Source organism: Lepisosteus oculatus, chromosome 8, assembly GCF_040954835.1.
Source record: "Lepisosteus oculatus isolate fLepOcu1 chromosome 8, fLepOcu1.hap2, whole genome shotgun sequence".
NCBI lineage: Eukaryota > Metazoa > Chordata > Actinopteri > Semionotiformes > Lepisosteidae > Lepisosteus > Lepisosteus oculatus.
In genome coordinates, this window is record NC_090703.1 from 46,989,179 (window position 1) to 47,006,701 (window position 17,523).

Genomic DNA, 17,523 nt, shown 5'->3' on the forward strand with positions numbered 1-17,523 from the left:
CTTTGAGTGGAGTGTCCAGAAAAAGCGCTGTAGATGTGTAAGCATATGTGTATATTTATTATTAGGCGCGCATGCTGACGCAGCTACCCACCTGATATATTAATAGGTGGCTCGTTCGACTACTCAACCCCGAGCGTTGTTCGCTTCTGTGTCATATAAACTGAACTACGATTTATCACCATTGTTGATACGTTATTTAGCGTCAACATTTTCTCAGGCTTGGGGGACATCTTATAATAAAACAAGAGTTTTCAGTTCAACAGTATTCCTATTGAGAAACATGTTAGTAATAAAGTTACTCTAGTCAACAGTAACGCCTAATGAATAGACCGATAGGTTTCTTTCGGCTCTGTAACATTCTACAAATATTTAAAAAACTGAATCAGTCTACAAACCTGCAGTTAGCTCAGGCGAATCCTAACATAGTGTACTGAGCAAATTGATATTAATTTTAATGTTGCCCAACGATTTTACCGTTTGATAAAAATCTTACTTTTTATCCTAAAATATAGGAGTCCCATTATTATATCAAAAGGCTATACTGCAAACAATTGCAAGTTGTGCATTGAATTTATTGTTTTAGATGCTTTATTTATTTGACAATCAACACGGTCCTGTAACATTTGAAGGCCCTGTTATTTTTAAATAAGGGGTGTGACTTATTTAAAGGGCAAATTGGGAAACACGTGTGCTAAACCGGAAGGGCTGGATTGTTCTCCTGTCGGTAAGTGAGGTGGTTTCTGTCAAGTCAAAGTGAAGCGCCTACATGAGCTATATATAGGACACAATATTTTTAAATATAATTTTAAGAAAACTGATATCTAATCTTTATATACCATTAAAGAAATGAGACTACGAAAGAAAATCACCACATCGTGCTGATGGTATGCAGGTCTTCCCTTTATGTCGTGTGAGTTGTGTTAGTACACACACGTTTATGAGCCACACCTCTCTTTGTAACTTGACCGTTTCATCGTCATTTACGAGACGCTCCAATTAAAATCACGTTATCAAATGTTAAACTGCAATATTTTGCAGCCGTATCACATAAGCTCTGAATCTTCTTTTAGTACACAAAAATGCCTAACACAAATGTTGCTTGGCTAGAGCCCATTTGCAATTTTTTTCTCAACTGTTAGCTGAATGACTCATATTTTCTGTTACTTTGTTAAGCGGCATCCTCTTTTAAAGTTGTACTTCATCATTTTCATTTGAAACGCTATATTTTACCTGCGAAGCAATTCTAACAACTGTGAGAAGTTTGCCCGAAGCGCGCAGGGGATTGGCTAATGCAAAAATTAACGATGTCGGTGATTGGCTCATGGTGAAAAAGGACTTGCTAATATTCTTGCTGTCTATTGGCCAGTAACGTAAGAGCTCTCCTATAGGCTGGTGCTTGAGACGTCAGCCAATAAGAAGCGAAGAGAAGGTTTGAAAGTGAAGCGAGTTCCGGACCGGTTTAGGTAGCTGGTGGGACGTGTTGTTATGATGAAATTTGGAATTAATATTTTACTTGATCGTTTTTAGAACTGCACAATGAGTTTAAAAATACTGACTCAGTAGATGCTACATTACTGCAGTTAGGTATTTTTATTGCAAAACTATTTTTAGATAACGCTGCCTGCTGAAGTACATAAGTATATTAAAATACATTTATGTATTTAAATTTATAATATTTATTGTATTGGAAATTCTTTTGTTGTCAGTAGTCTAGCTTTTATTTATCTAAAAAAAACTTCTTTTCCTGACGTTCCCTTTTTACTCTATCTGTGTGTAATATCAGCGGAAGAAATATATATAGTTGGACATCGGGAATGGTAAGTAAACTCCTTTCTCTCCTCTAAATGCAACTTTATCTTTACTTACGGTTTCGGAAGCTCCCGAGCATTCCGTTCGTGAATAAAATGATCTTAATGCGCAGATGCAAAATAGTGATTAAGTATGTTAGGACAGTTTGCAAGCGAAAGAATGAATTAACGTTTTTGTGTTAACAAATGTTTGGGAAGAAATTAACCACCTAAAATCTTTTCCAGGAGTTCCTCGTCAGTGTTTTTGTATCGGTCATTCTGTCAGATTTGTTTAGGGTATAGCTTTATCGATCAATATCCAGGATCAATAAAACACATACAAAACGAGGATCACCCGAACAGCCTCCCCGTGTGTGTGATTTTCTAACTCTGTTCCCGTCTTGTCCCTGTGGCTGGTTTGGGTGACACGTTTTTCTTTACTTCTAAACAAAAAAATAATTAAGCCACTTAATGTCATCATATGATGGAGAAATTAAACAATTTACAGCAAGTTTGTCTGAAGCATTGTCGAATGTCGACCAAGGAACAGGCTGCATTTGAACGTCTTTTGTAAAATTGTCATGTCGTTATACTCCTGGCGCCCTATCTTACATTCCTGCTACATTCCGAGACAGCGCCTTCCAAAAAAAACGCGATTATTTCGGGGGCTGTAGTTTGCTTTGTGTACCGCAGATGGCGCCAATTGGAACTGTTGCACACGAATGAGAGGGGTATCGGGCCACAAGCACTTAGGAGTTCAGAAGCGTATCTTGCTCTTGCTCAATGAACTTGGATATCGACCGGCTGTAAAAGAGCAACATTTTCCATGAGCCGTTTGCTTGAAGTAAAGATTGATTCAGGGAGTGATCCTGAATAGTTTACTCTCCGAGTGCTAGGTGTTTCAAACCCCAACACTGGGCATGCAAGAGTTAAACCCCCATACGGTCACCAATAGACCATGATTTGTTTTTACTCATGTCTGATTGGTGAATAATGGTGCAAAGATGGTCTAAAATATAGCATAGACACTTGTATATGCTAAGAATTTCTGAGCTAGAAGACTTTTTCAAGGAAGAGTTGGGGTGGATTCTAAAGCAAGTATAGAAAGACTCTTAGCTGGCTGCAAGAAACGTTTGGAAGCTGTGACTTCTGTCAAAGGAGGTGTTGCTGAGTAGTGACTGTGACAGGATGCCCAAACCTTTGCAGGTGCCACGTTCACTGGTTTATTTTTTTTCCAATCTGTTAAGTTAATCAAATAAATAGTAGCTGTGCTTTAGAATGTGCGGAAACCTGTCATGTTTCGGTTTGTATCCTGCAGCGTTTTTCATTTCGACATGCAGTTTTAACCAGGGGTGCCCAAATGTTTGCATACAACACGGGCCGAGCGGTGGCTCTGTGGCTCGGGATCTGCGCCTGTGACTGGAAGGTTGCTGGTTCAAATCCCGCGGCCGGCAGAGGAATCCTACTCTGTTGGGCCCCTGAGCAAGGCCCTTAACCCCAACTGCTCCAGGGGCGCTCTGACCCCCAGCTTTTCTCCATGGAGACACAGACGGAGAGAAGCTGGGGTATGCGAAAAGACGAATTCCTAATGCAAGAAATTGTATAGGGCTAATAAAGAAACATTTATTATTATTATTATTATTATTATTATTATTATTATTATTATTCACTGTTTTAAATGGTGCTTCATATTTTATGTAGGCATCTTTAGGATCCAGGTAATAGGTTTGCACCCACTCTATATCCAGGTAATAGGATATATGTACATGAATGAGTTTTCTCTCCAAACCAGGCCAATGAAAAGGAGAATCCCGGCAGCACAGGGTACCGCCTGCAGCGCCGCGCGCCGTCCCTGCTGAAACGGCAGTCCCTGCCCGCCCCCGGCGCGCAGGCCCGGCTGGCTCTGGTGCGGAGGCCTCTGAGGGACACGTGGAACCTGCAGGAGGCCCCTGGCTCGGCCCGGGGAGGCCCGAAGGAGCCCGGTTCCGAGTGCGGCGATGGCCTAGGGGTGCCGGGGAAGCGGACCTCGGTCCCGGAGAGGCGGTTCAGCTTGGACAGCGCGAATGCGAGGCCGTGCCGGGAGCCGGTGGCCATGGCCGCGAAGGGCGGCAAGGCTCCCCTGAAGGAGCCGACGAACCGGGCGAGGGAGCCGGGGGGCGAGGGAGCCGGGCGCGCGGCGAGGGAGCCGAGCCTCGAGGCCACGTTTGAGATCGCCCCCGCCGCGGACGATCCCAGACCCGCTTTCTTCCCGGCGCTGCTCGGCGCGGACCCGGATCGCAGCCTGCCGGTCGGCCTGCTGCAGGTGGAGGAGGACGGGGCCGGGGCCGCGGGCGGGGGGGCCCTCTCCCCGGTCAGCGAGCACCTCCGGCAGGTGCACGAGAAGCTCTCCAGGCGGCGGTACTTCCGCGAGCCCTCGGCGGGGCAGCCGGCCCGGCGGTGCCTGACCCCCGTGCTGGAGGAGCTGGCCCTGCCCGAGGAGGAGAAGGCCGCGCCGCTGGACAGGATCTGCTCGCTGTACCGCAGCTTCTTTGCCGTGGAGTGTGAGGGCCTGGTGGAGCAGATCCTGAGCAACCCCTCCAGCCCGGCCGGCCGGGGGGGCACCCCGTTGCTCGGGGGGGCCAGCGCCGGCGGGTGGCTCAGCATAGAGCTGGAGCCCCCGCCCCAGGGGCCCGGCCTGGCGGACAGCGTGGTGGAGCCGCCCTGCGGCGGGCTGGAGGCGTCCGAGATGTCGGAGGTGAGCCTCCTCAATCTGGACGAGCTGGACATGGAGCTGGTGAAGCTGAAGCAGGCCGGGGGGGCGGCGGCGGCGGCGGCGGGGGGGTCTGAGGAGCCCTGCAGCTCCCCTCGCAGGAGGTCCCCCGTGGCCCTCCTGATGGAGCGAATCCAGTCCTTGAGCAGCAACGCGGGGTCTTCCCTGGAGGGCACCTTCAACGTCTCGGACAGGAAGGAAGGCGGGCAGGCGGCGGAGGCCGATGGCCAAGAGGGTTCTCGATGCTGCGGCGAGGCGGGCTCCCCAGGGGCGAAGGCGAACGTGACCCTCATCCTCTGCCCGCCCTCCGCGGCGGAGCCGAACTGTGGCGCTGTGGATCCCTCGGAGCTCGCCGCGGCGCCCGGCCAGGGCGCGGTCAATGAGAACGACACCTGGGAGCTGACCCTGGGGGGCGGGGAGGGGAAGCCTGCCACGTCCGACAGCAAGGACAGGATGTCGGTGGGGAACAGCTTCAGCAGCGACGTCTGCCCCCTCCTGGGCGATTTGGACAGCATCTTGTCCACGGACGACAGCCTGGTCAGGAGCCACCCCCTGATCAGTTCCACGCCCCTGGCGGTGCCCGACGTCTTCAACTTCCACCAGAGGGCGGCGTCGAACCCTGCCCCTTCGCGGAGGGAAGCGGTCAAGGCCAACAGCAGCACCGGCTCGGAGGAAGGCAGCGTCCCTCCCCTGACCGACAGGCTCTTGAACAGCACCCGGGCGAGTTGCGCCGCGGCCAGCGGTTTTCCTAAACCCAAGCCCGGCACGTCCACCCGGAGAGCCAGCCTGGGCGGCCAGCCCTCCGGTGTCGCCAAGAACAGGAAGTCCCTCCTGCCGCCTCCCCCTCCCCCTCCTCCTCCTCCCCCTGCTAAGACCGGGCTGCAGGCCAACTGCTTTTCGCACCCCAGGATGCTCGACCTGCCCAAGCCGGGCCCGTCTCGGCGCCTGTCTTTGACGTACCCCTCTGGACCTGTCGGGGCTGCTGGTTCTTGCCCCCCCAGCGCTGTCCTCCGGAAACCCCCAAGGTCTGCGGGGAAGCAGCTCGACGGGATCCCCAAGCCTGCTGCTCGTGGCCAGACCCCCGCCAGCTCTGCGGGGGAGGTATGTTCTTCCCGTTAAGGCCTGCAACCTGCAGGTTTTCTTTAAAAGCTTCTTTCACGTTAATCAAAAGCAGCTGACATTCTCTCCTTCTGCTGGAGTCCCTCCAGCCTGGACTCACTGTTTCCAGGTCTGGGCTCGCCGAGGGTGATCTAGCAGGCTGTGTCCCTCGGTGTCCAGCAGCGATTGTCGTTGGAATGCATCGCACGACGTGTTAAGGGCTTTGTCCTGGTTAAGCTGCAACTTTAAGTTTTCCGGCGGCTAAGATGCTCGTTTTTTCCCTGTAGAGTTCTGCAGGCGCGCCCTCGAGCGTCCTGTCGAGACTGTCGTTCGGCGGCAGGGGCGAGCATCTGTCCACCGCAGGTAAGCCGATCGCCGTGAAGAAGCGGGTTTTAAGAGGTTGGGTGGACGTGGGGCTTGACAACGGGGCTCCTGCAGAAGAGGGTTGAAAGTTAAATCTGCAGATCCCGGTCTTGCGAATGAGTGTCTTAGTTAGCAACCTTATTGGCTTCATTATAATGAAGAGTTCAGTCAAGGGTGGCCAGGCCTGCTCCTGGAGAACCACAGTCCGGTGCGGGGGGGTGGGGATGGGGGGGATCCTCTCTAATCACCAGTTTCAAAAGGAAACGGTTTCCAGTGACCTCTGTTAGATCTGTCACTTAACTGAATGGACGAGCTGCTAGATGGTAGCCTTGGTAAATTCATTCAATTCAAGTTCCTGAATACGTATTCGTTCAGTTGTGAAACGGCTTGATAAAATACAACTTCCAATGTGTGTAGAAAGTGGGGGGGGTGAAAAGTGCGAGTCAATCCTTTTAGGTGGACGCAGAGCTGGATTATGCCGCTGTGATGCTGTTAAAGTAAAGAAGGCAGCGAATTGACTTGGCGGCTGTGCTGTTTATGATGGGATTTTGTCTTTCCTCAGGTAACAGGCTGCAGGCCTCGGGGCTGCCGAAACCTGCTGCCTCGGGGCTGAGAGCGCCCGTGTCCCGCAGGTCAGCGCTGGGGCCGAAGGTCCCGGGGACACAGCCTGGGAGAGGCACCGCGGCGTCGAGCACAGCCAACCCCAAAGAGCTCCTCGGTGCGCCAGGTCCGTCCCTCATGTATCGTGGCTGACCAGTGTAGAAACAAGCCCAGAGCCAACACTGGTCATTAAGCCTGTAGACCAATGGGTTATACCTGCGATCTGCTATCTAGCTGAGTAATTGCAGTGAGCCCAGTCAGTGCGGCAATGGTTCATTGATAATCAAGTATACTTTTCTTTCATAATGATCGGCTTTTACCAGTGTCCGCCTGTTTTTTAGGAGCAAATAGAGGGTTTGTGTTAGTTCTCTGCCCTGTTTGTGTTTGAACGTTTGGTGGCTTTGCTCTACAAGTGAGAGTGAGGGTTGGGGGGGCTAGCGGGTGTACTTTAGGTTATTTTTTTGTGTGTGTGTGTGTTGCAACACCGCCCGTGTGCCTGTCCCAGAGTCCCAGCCTGCCGCTGCACGGACTTTTCCGGCACATTGTGGGACTGCATGTGATTTCCAGAACCCCCGAGGGAGGTGTCTGGGGGGGTGTCTCTGTGCGGACTGGAGATGTGCTGGGTGGTTTTGCCTTGGCCATTCGGGGGGGGCCTGTGTTGAGGAGCTGACCTGTGACCTGTCTGCAGGGTCCGAGGTCCCAGGCTCCTCCAGCAGGGTGCGCCCGCAGACCCCCAAGCTGGCTCGCAAAACAGCCGACGAAACCCTTCTTCCTGTTGCCAAGAGGAAGAAAGTCGGTAGGAGTCTTTCTTTTTCTAGTCGCCTAGCTTTAGAAAGGCACCGCCGAGCAATTTAAGTCCTGACTGATTGTGGAGAAATGCATGTGTACCACACGAGCCATACTGGCGGAGCTGGGACTACTGCGTACATCTTTCAAAGATCACTCAGTCTTGTGTAAAATGGGTTTTCCTGGGATCCTGATTCCCAGTGGGGCCTCAGTGCAAGCTGTTAGCTGAGCTGTCTCCTCCTCACTTGGGAACTGGACATTTTTCCCCAGCCCATTTCAGACTAGTCGTTGATATAAGGCTCATCTGTATTTTCAACTGTAAACTGCTACACTTTTTTTTTTTTGTGGGGGGGAGGGGGGGGTTAAGCTTTATTTTAAGTGGTTCAGTAACAGTTTTATTGGAATATGGGCGGCCCAGCGGTGTGGTGGTCAACATTGCTGTCTTACCGACGGCTTTTGGTTCATAGGCTCAATTCCAGAGTGAGGTACCTTCTGTGTGGAGCTTGCATGTTTCCCATATCCAAGTGGGTTTTCCCCAGGGCCTTTGGTTTCTATCCACCTCCCGTAGACTGCTTCCTGGGTTAATGGCTGTCATAAGCGTGCCTGCGTGTTTGTTGTATGCACAAGTGCAATGAAATGGTTATGTGCATGCGTGCTCCAAACCCGACATTAAGGAAACGCCAAACATAAACAAAGAACAGCAGCAGCACAAACAACAGAGTTAAATAACATGCATCTTAAATGCCTAAAAGGTCAGCACTAGCAGTGTGCAAAAAAAACCCATCAGTGTGAGTCTGGAAGAGGTAGAATTCAATAATCTGACTGCTTGCAGGAAGAAGCTCTGTGTCCGGCAGTGGACTAGTCTCTAGAGTCTAGAGCCTCCTTATGATCCAAGCTCTGGCTTTCTGCCCCTCTTAACCGGAGTAAGGAGCTTCCTGATGAAAAGAGCACAGGCCGCTGCCTTTGGCCCACAGCCTGGCCCTGCTTTTGTTGCCCTTATTACAGCCTCTTCCTCTGCCCCAGCAGACCCTGTGTCCTCGGGCATCGCTGTGCCGAAGGTCCCTGGGTCCGCGGGGGCCCCCAGGGGGCTGAGGCGGCCAGCTACACGCCTGTCTGGAAGGATACCAGAGTCAAGAGAGACTGGCCCTCCCTCTTCAAAGGGCTTGCAGGCAGGTAGGTGGGCAACCTGTCTGAAGGAAGGGTTTCCAGTATGATGAGGGTTGGACTTTATTAAAATGTCCCTGCTTCTAGTATGAAGTCGCAAGTGTCGGTCGTGTATGCTGCTTTTATATAGCATCTCAAAAGGGAAACATTCACAAAGCACTGTATTTTAAAAACCACTTGATCTAATAGATGCCTGAAAACAGACTTGATAGGGCAACACTGAAAGAGAAAAAAGGCTTGTTTCTTTCTGATAATTCTATATATCCTGAATTATTGAAATCTTCGTGTATCGTGGCTGACCAGTGTAGAAACAAGCCCAGAGCCAACACTGGTCATTAAGCCTGTAGACCAACGGGTTATACCTGCGGTCTGCTATCTAGCTGAGCAATTGCAGTGAGCCCAGTCAGTGCGGCAATGGTTCATTGATAATCAAGTATACTTTTCTTTCATAATGATCGGCTTTTACCAGTGTCCGCCTGTTTTTTAGGAGCAAATAGAGGGTTTGTGTTAGATCCCAGTAGTGAGGATCTGTCAGGGGTAATGTTTCAGAGTTCTTTAATTTTATAGTTCTTAGTCGATATGAACTGCCAGTTTAATACCATTCATTGGATGCTTCCTCTTCTCCATCTCTGTCTAAGGGACCCCCCTTTCTCTTTTTCCTGTTTTTTCTTTTCCAGGTTCTGCCCTCTTGACTGCTCCTAAACTGGGACTCCGGCCCCCATCTGTGTGTCTGTCAAAGAGGAGCAAAGGTCAGCGAATCGCCCCGCCTCTCCCCCTCTCCCCCTCTTACCCAGAGCAGCCCTGGCGTGTGTTTATCCCCTGGGCTGTGTGCTGTTCGCAATCTGTCCACCTGTTCTTGTTGAGCGGGCTGTTGGAAGCGCCGCCTGTGTGTCTGAAGTCGGGGCTCTGGGCTGTGAACTCTGTGGCCAGACTGGGGGAGGATGAGGGGAGGAGAGACTCCGCAAATCCCGCCCCTCCCCCCTCAAGCCACCAATCGCCCTTCAACACGTCACAGGCCGCACACCTCCCCCATGCAGGAGGCTCGGTGCTGATTGGACAAGAGGCGTGTCCCCTCACTGACCGCACCGCAAGTGGCTGCAGGGGTCGCTGGCAGATGAGGGAACCGTTTCCCCTCTGGTGACGGTGTCCAGGCTCGAACCCGCGGTCGCGGAGCTCCGTCCGCTGAGCCATCGCCTTTATTGCTTCAGCTGCTCGGGGCTCTGTCCACGCTCTCTAACGTTTCTGTGCAACGTCCTGTTAGCCTCACCGCTCGGGCCTGTCGGAGCAGTGCGGGTTACCACCGAGCCGGTTTCCTTATCGTGGTTCAGAGGCCAGTCTCTGCTCGCTATGGCCGCGACCGAGTGGTCTCTGCTGCTCTGTAGGTGGTGACGGCGTAAAGCTGTGAAGTGGCAAACGGTTCTGTGTGATGCAGCACACCCCAGTCATAAACGCGACATAGATCCTGCTGGGCAGAGACTGGCCACCACTGACCCCTGCTGGTCTTCATCTGTCCAGGTGCTGTCCCCTCGGCAGACCACGGGTCAGCCACTGCTCAGCCCCAGGAATCTGAAGGTAGGCCACCAGAGCTGCTGGACATGTCGCCATGTACAATTTTCAGTTTTTCCACTGCAGTCTCTTTGCAATCCAATGTTTTTGTGGTTCATTAGAGGCTGTTGCCTGCCTTTTCCCATGATGCCTGAAACAATAATATAAACAGGATTCCTGCGAAGCTTACTTTAGCTTGCAGCTGGCCTGTGCTCCCCTGACTTTAAAACCAGAGCAGCACCTTTTAGTTTTTTGTATTCGACATCCTGGAACACCTCTTGAATTCTGAAAATGGCAGAGCATGGAAATGTGCTTGTGGATCTCTGATTGTCCAGGGTTTCCTCCCAAGCTGTCGGGCATTTGCTAGCCCTGTAGCTGCATAATATGATTGTGCATTGAAATCAAATTTAAAGACGTTAAATTGCATGTGACCACTGGCTCATGCATCATTCCCTGAGTTATCTGCTCCAATTTCATTACAGTGCATTTAGAACAATGCCCACGGCTAATTAAGGTTTTGCCCCTTTAGTGCTGAGCTTGTGTGATATTTCATTCTCCACTGTCGTGATCTTCTCTAGGCAGAATTTGCTGACTGAGACTTGCTCTGTGGCAGTTTCACACTTACTTTTCTCCACAGTGTCTGCCCTATCAGCTAATGTGACGTTTGGGGCAAAAACACCACCTGCTGCAACTCCAGAGATAGCAAACAAAGGTATGATTTGATTAATGCTGTGCCAGAAGGCTAGTTAATTTCTTACTGTATGTCCATTAAAATTGATTCGACCTTTAAAGTTCCTTATGAGGTTTCAGTTAAATTGCATCACCTGATTCTTAGATATGGACAGAAGCAAGACTTTTCCTTATTGTTGCATAAGTTTAACCTGTCAGCCAGCACAACCTTTGTGCTAGAGCTGATTTTTGTAAAAAACTGGGATCGGCTGCATCCCGAAGATTTTATTTGGGAAAAGTCAACAGGTTTGGCCCTACTTCTAAACATAAGGTTAAGACTGGCTGTGGTGGTCAGGCCTGGGGCTGTAGCAAGATTTATAGCCCTTGTATCTTCAGGCTCTGCTTGTGGAGATAACGCCTCCCTCTTCCACCAGAGCTCTTAATGAGATCATTGGGCACTGTTATCATGCTCTAAAATGGGTTACTAATTTACAGAAGCTCTAAACCTCCTGCTCTGCGAGTGCTATGAGCGTCTGTCCCGTCCAGTCCTTTGTGTTGGCCAATTTGAAGCCAAAACCAGCAAGTATCTGCTTAAAGCATCTCCTGATGGCTTCTGTCTGAGGTCTTAGTCCAGTGGGCGTTGGGCTCAGGCGCATTTGGGCTGTTTTTTTTTTTCCCCCTAGGTGCTGCTCAGTCCCGTCTGGACCCTAAAGACCCAAGCCCAGAACGAGCCGCCCAAGGTAAAGTCCGTTTATGATCCCTCTAACGGACGTATTATTTAGTGGGATAATAGGGTTTGGACACTCCGGTGACCCTTTTTTTAAAATCTCCTGCTCTGTAGACGAGTCTTCTGCGAACGTGACTTTTGAAACAGCCCGGCCAGCTGGGCCCGGGACACAGAATTCAGGTGAGGTCCTGGCGCCGAACCCGCTGCCCCTGGACTGCTTTCGCTTTGACCTGCCTGGCTCTGAGGCCTGATATGGTGTCCTTCTTCTGTTTCTTTCCTGCAGTTCCCTCCCCGCCTGTCAACCGGACGCTGGACATCGCCAGCCCTGGGCGAGCCGGGAGCCTGCAGGAAGAGCCAGCCGGTAGGTGTCCGCCCCGGCTCCTGCGGGCGGGCTGCTGGGCTCTATCCCACGTGCGCCGCTTACCCCCGCTCTGCCTGCCTGTTCCCTCCAGGTGGCGCCGCGGCCTCCTGGGCTGGACCCCCACCACAGTCGGACTCGCCCGCAGCCCTCCTCCAGAACGATGGTGAGCACGCGTGCGGCTCGGAAACCACTTCTCCGCCATTGCTGTTCTTAGCTTTTTTTTTTCCCTGACCCTCTCGGCCAAAGTGCTTTGCCCGGGTGTAAGTGCATCCAGTGTATTTTGCTGGAGCATTCCGAGTGAGGCACCTGGCTCGGACTACGCCCGGGATCCATCCTGTTAGACGCCTGGAGACCTAACTGCTCCTCCACCCTGCTTAAAACGCCAGAGAAAAACCTGCAAACATTTTGCACTTCGTGGTTTTGTTGCTGCAGAGAGCTGCCTTGACCCTCGGGTCAGAGGTCACGCTAGCAATGGTGTTGTCCCCAGAAAAAAACTTTAAGGCCAGACGTACGGGACTCTGGGGGGGAAGCTGCATCCACACGTTCCTGTGTGACTGCGTTAACGAGAAAACATTGAAGTGTTCTTGCAACAGGTGTACAGCAGCCAGATGAAACTTGGACAGGCGGTGTTCCAGCCTGGGAGCTGGAGGAAATGGTGACAGAGATGCATTGATGCTTTCTCTCTACTGGCAGGATGACTTTCAATGGCTTTTCAGCCGGTTCTGCCCTTGAGAAACCGCTTTTGACAATCCTGCAGTTCCTGACCCTTGTGTAGCTGGGGGTCTTTGTGCGCTTGTATCCCAGGTCGTCTACTGCGTGTCTCTTGTTTGGAGATCTGCCTTGTAACTGTCAAACCAACCCCTCCTTTCCCGAGCTCTTGATCTTTCCAGCTGGCTTACGGCCTGATCCGCTTTTCCAGACTCTTCTCCGTCGGCCAACCTGACGTTTGAAGCGGGGGAGCGTGCTGGGAGCCCGGTGGAGGAGAATCTGGGTGAGTTTCCTGTGTCCCGCCTGCGGCAGCCGGCTGGCCAGCGACACACTCCCTCTCCCCCAGGGTTGACTTCTCCTGGGTTCTCCTTCCCAGGTGTCTCTTCCTTGGACGAGCAGGCTGCCAGTCCTCCAGACAAGAGCCAAGGTAAGAGCAGTTCCCCCTTTTATTTAAGTGTCCCTAGATATTTAACCCTGAAACAGGGGGTCTCCAACCTTAGCCTCATAGCTCACCCTAAATCCCTTGCTGCTTAAAGATGAGAACATTTACAAACAAGAGGTAGCCACTCAGTGTCTCCTGTTTGGTGGTAAGAAACAATAATTTATTTTTTATGGTGTCCCGTGTGAGTCCTTTTCAGTTAAGTACGCTGAGCTTATGCACAGACGCACACCTCTGTTAAATGTGCTAGATGTTGTTGCGTCTTTACCTGCATCGGGGGCAGTAAACCAGCCCAGCTGGCAGGTAGTGGCTGATTGCAGTGGTGACAAGGGGTCCTGCAGACTGGGCGCGTGCTGATGCTCTTTCCCTGTTCTCGTCTCAGGCTCTGCGTCGTGCAGCGACTGCGCTGAGAGCTGCCGGGAGAGCAGGGCACTGCTGGCCAGGTGCCGACGTCTAGAAGAGCAGCTGAAAGCAGGTACGTCTTTGTCCTTCTGCCGAAGGGGTCACTTTATGTGAAGGTGAAAAGCTTATTTTCCCCCCTGAGGGGTGGTGGGGCTATGAAATGATGGATTGATGCATGCAAGGAGTCTCTCGAGTCTGCAGGGTGGAGGACCGAGTTGCAGCGGCCCTGAAGAGACGGGCCTTTCTGGGTGTTTGTGAGGAGTGGTACATGTTGTAGTACCACCATCAGACCACTAGGGGGGTCTTAGTGCCCAAAGAGCAGTAATACTGTGTTCTTGTATGCGGCCCACTCCTGTTCCTAGAGGGCTGGCGTATGTGTATGTGCAGGTTTTATATTCCTGCCCTCCATTCCTTTCAGTTCTTCAGTTGCTCAGTCAGCTGATTATTGGCTTCATTAGAGCACTTGAACATTTTTATTTTCCTGCTCTAAATGGGGGGACAGTATTCACGTGTCCAATACTGAATTTGTGCTTCTTAATAGAAACATTCCACACAACCCTGCTTTTCTCCTTTGCCTTCCGAAACAGAGTCAAAACTATATATTTTTTTCAGCTTCCTGGGTGTTTAATGGTTTCTCCGTTTTGAGTAGGTCTATGACACTCAAGGGGCAGCAGTGTGGAGCAGCATGTAGGGTTCTGGACTCGTAACTGGAAGGTTGTGGGTTCAAATCCCAGATAAGATACTGCACTTGTACCCCTGAGCACGTTAGCTGCTGACTGAAGGGTTGCAGTACAATCCCTATATACTCCAGTGTAAATGAGTGTAGACAAACTTCTAGAGCTAAACATCAGCCAAATAAAGTAGTAGAAATACAGTGAGAATCCTTTATGCAGAAAGCTATTCAATAATCCCCACAATGTTTTTGAGATTATATTGCATTTTCTATTAAAATGTGTAGCTAAATTTTCTAAGGACTAGAAAGTTTCATGTACTTTGCATTTTAAAGCCTTAGTGAAAGTGCTTGATTTCATTGCATACTGTACTTATCGAACAACTTTGTATTGTTTGCAGTGGGTATGTTGCCTGCATTAAGACTTTGCAGAGTTCCCACTTTGCTGTCTTTATTAAAACCAATCTCCCAGATCGCTCCTGTGCCTTTTATAGCAGTTGTCAGTTTCTGCTGGTAGTGAACAAGAAGACCTGCTACCACTAAAGACTGTGGAAAGAAAAATCTCCTGGTCTTTCCGGTTCAGTCCTGCTCAGGATACACAACGTGTCTTTTCTCTCTTGCCAGGATCTGCACAATGTGAGCTGTACTGCCAGGAAAACAAAATGCTCCAGGAAAGGTGTCGACTTCTAGAAGAGCAACTCAAAGCAGGTCAGCTCTTCCTCTTAAGAGCTAAAGCAAACTCTAGGCTGTTTTGCGCTTGCACAAGAACAAAATCCCTCATCTTGCAAAGGGTCCCCCAAAAGCAGACCCCCACCTTTTCTGGCGAGGTTGAATTGCACATCTATACATAATGCCCGTACACTTATGTGGTGCTTTTCTGGACATGCCACTCAAAATGCTGTTCAGGTTCTAGGGAATCCCACCACCACCAGCGTGCAGCCCCACCTGGATGATGCACCAGTCTGCCCCCCCACACACCAGCTCTCAGTGGGGAGGAGAGCAGAGTGATGAAGCCAGTTCAGAGATGGGGATTATTAGGAGGCCATGATTGGTAAAGGCCAGGAGGAAATTTGGTCAGGACACTGGGGTAACACCCCTACTCGTCTCGAGAAACACCCCGGGATTTTTGATGACCACAGAGAGTCAGGACCTCAGTTTTACATCTCATCCGAAGGACGGCGCCTATTTTACAGTTTAGTGTCCCCTTCACTATACTGGGGCATTAGGACCCCCACAGACTGCAGGGTGAGCGCCCCCTACTGGCTGCACTAACACCTCTTCCAGCAGCAACCTTAGTTTTTCCCAGGAGGTCTCCCATCTAGGTACTGACCAGTCTCACACTGCTGAGCCCCAGTGGGCTGCCAGCTGTGAGCTGCAGGGTGATATTGCTGCTGGTATGGTTATAATGGAAAATGGCATTTTTGCGTTGATGCCGTTCCCCTGTGCCTCTCCAACGCTTTCAAACTCCCCCTGCGGAGAGTGTTTGGTCACTGTGGACTTGGCACGTGTCTCGATAGTGTGGTGCAGGTTCCTCTCAAGGTGACTTGAATTCTGTGGAACACTAACTGTTAGCAGTGGTAATGAGCTGAGTCTTGTTGGCTTTTTCTGAGCTGTAAAAAGATGTACTTAAATATCGGAACACTGTTCCCTGTATTAGTAAATTCCCCTCCCCCCCCCATTCCATTTATCTGGAATGTGATTTGACCACAAAGAGCAGGAAGGGGGGTTTTAGCAGGATTTTCTTGGCTTTAACCCCCTGTGTGAGCTGTGCGTTCGAATCGGTCGCCGAGTGCGGACACTCCCGGAGGGGGGGGGACGTGCTCTGTGGCTGTAGAGGACGCGTCGGCCGTCTGCGGGCCTCCAGCGGCGCACGTAGGGGCTCCCCGGGGGGTGTGGGTTATTGACGAACCCAGCCCAGACCTGCGCCCCCGGCGGCCGGAAAGGATTGCGATCTCATCCGCACACGTCTGCAGAGGAGACGAGCGAGGGCTTTAAAAATCCTTCCAGCGCGATCAAGCCAGCGCAGCCCTTCGGAGTGCGCTACCTGTCCGGGCGAAGCGAGGGTGTTGCAGAGCGCCGGCGAACGCGTCTTCATTCGTTCCCTCTCCCTTTTTCCAGCCATTCTGAAGACCCGCGACGCGAGTGTGACGGAGACGCCCCACTGAAGGATTTATATCGGGTTTTTTTTTTGCTTTTATTCAACAGTCTGCTGGGGTGGAGTGGCTGTTGGTTTCTACACCGTTAAGTTGCACGATAAATGTTATATTAAATAAAGCATTTTTTAAACCATTATTTTAAAAATTTGTCCTTGCGAGGTGAGGTGGCAAGCAGGGGCAGGGTTCGAAGAAGTCGCGTACACTGCAATCTGACCTGCTCCTTTTGAATGTTTTTGCTGCACACAAAACGCTAATAAAGTGCTTTAGCTTTTTGTCAACCAGATGGGATGGATTCATTTGCTCGCCTTATCCTGTACAAGAGCCTAAGCCTTGTCAGTAATGTGCAATTTTAAAATGCTCATCTTTTTTAGAATGGCCCACAACTCCTCCAGGGCTGATCTTGCCCTCCATTCCTGTGGGTTTTGTTCCTCCCATATTCCTAGGTATCCAGTTCGTATAATTATTTCATTAGATAACAGATTCTTGTAACTAGACTCTGGTGTGATTTATAGGCGATTTTGTTCCTTTCAATGAAGTGAATGCCTTGTGTGATCAATTGTAAAAGACTTGAAGAAAAAGCCTATATGTCTGACGTAGGAACCTTAGGTGGCTTTGTGGTTTGACAACTCGGATTGGAACACAAGAAGACACCACACCCTCCAGGAACTTGAGTTTGGAGTTCACGACTCCTGATCAAGAACCCTCAAGACTAAATGTGTTAAGGGAATGTGAGTGCTCAGTAAATACCCCCCTAGTCATTCTGAACTCCTTACTAACATGACTGCAAAGTGTGATTTTGGTACTTTGAAGTCAAGTTGTCCTTGGCTTTTTTTTGTGTGTAAAAGTACCATCTCGGTGGAAACACTTATGCTGAAAAGTAAAGAAGGTTTTGGCTGTGGGTTTTGTGATGCCTTCCACTCTAACCTCTTCAATCCCAGCATGCATTTGTTGGGTGCACCCAAGGCCATTGCTGAAACAAGAGGAAATCCTAAAACTTCTAGTGAAACCAGGTCTGCTGACCTAAGAGTTAGTTTTGCAGACCGTGGTTAGAAAACGATTGTATGCTGTCTAAAAATAGGCAGCTCAAGATCAGTGATCATAAAAGCCGGTGCAACAGTTCAGATGCTTCCTCAGTACATCCGTCTGGAAGAGCTGTGATCTTCTCCCATTGACCAATTCTTTTTAAAAGGTAGTACTCAGTGATGAACTGCAGTGGCATACTTTGACAGATATTCAAGGCAAGGAGAGTGAATTGCACCCTTTGTGTGTGGTCACTGTAAATGAGAATGCACAGTAGGA

The 17,523-nt window shown here is 50.5% G+C and overlaps 1 protein-coding gene across 6 annotated transcripts; it reads left to right on the forward strand.

The window, feature by feature from the left end:
* Positions 1 to 781: 781 nt before the first annotated feature.
* Positions 782 to 16,505, forward strand: LOC107077923 (mucin-19-like). Of its 6 annotated transcripts, none has more exons than XM_069193603.1 (19): positions 931 to 1,584; positions 1,784 to 1,817; positions 3,580 to 5,637; positions 5,922 to 5,997; positions 6,560 to 6,724; positions 7,286 to 7,393; positions 8,407 to 8,556; positions 9,225 to 9,296; positions 10,063 to 10,119; positions 10,706 to 10,804; positions 11,445 to 11,501; positions 11,603 to 11,668; positions 11,772 to 11,849; positions 11,941 to 12,012; positions 12,769 to 12,840; positions 12,934 to 12,984; positions 13,379 to 13,471; positions 14,693 to 14,776; positions 16,187 to 16,505. In XM_069193603.1, the coding sequence occupies exons 2-19, from the start codon at positions 1,815 to 1,817 to the stop codon at positions 16,231 to 16,233; spliced, it is 3,408 nt and encodes a 1,135-aa protein (XP_069049704.1). In that variant the 5' UTR covers positions 931 to 1,584; positions 1,784 to 1,814; the 3' UTR covers positions 16,234 to 16,505. The 6 variants fall into 6 exon arrangements, with proteins under 6 accessions (XP_069049705.1, XP_069049704.1, XP_069049703.1 ...); XM_069193602.1 differs by having other exon boundaries at positions 931 to 1,579; XM_069193604.1 differs by lacking the exons at positions 931 to 1,584; positions 1,784 to 1,817 and adding an exon at positions 782 to 884.
* The last annotated feature ends 1,018 nt before the right edge of the window (positions 16,506 to 17,523 follow it).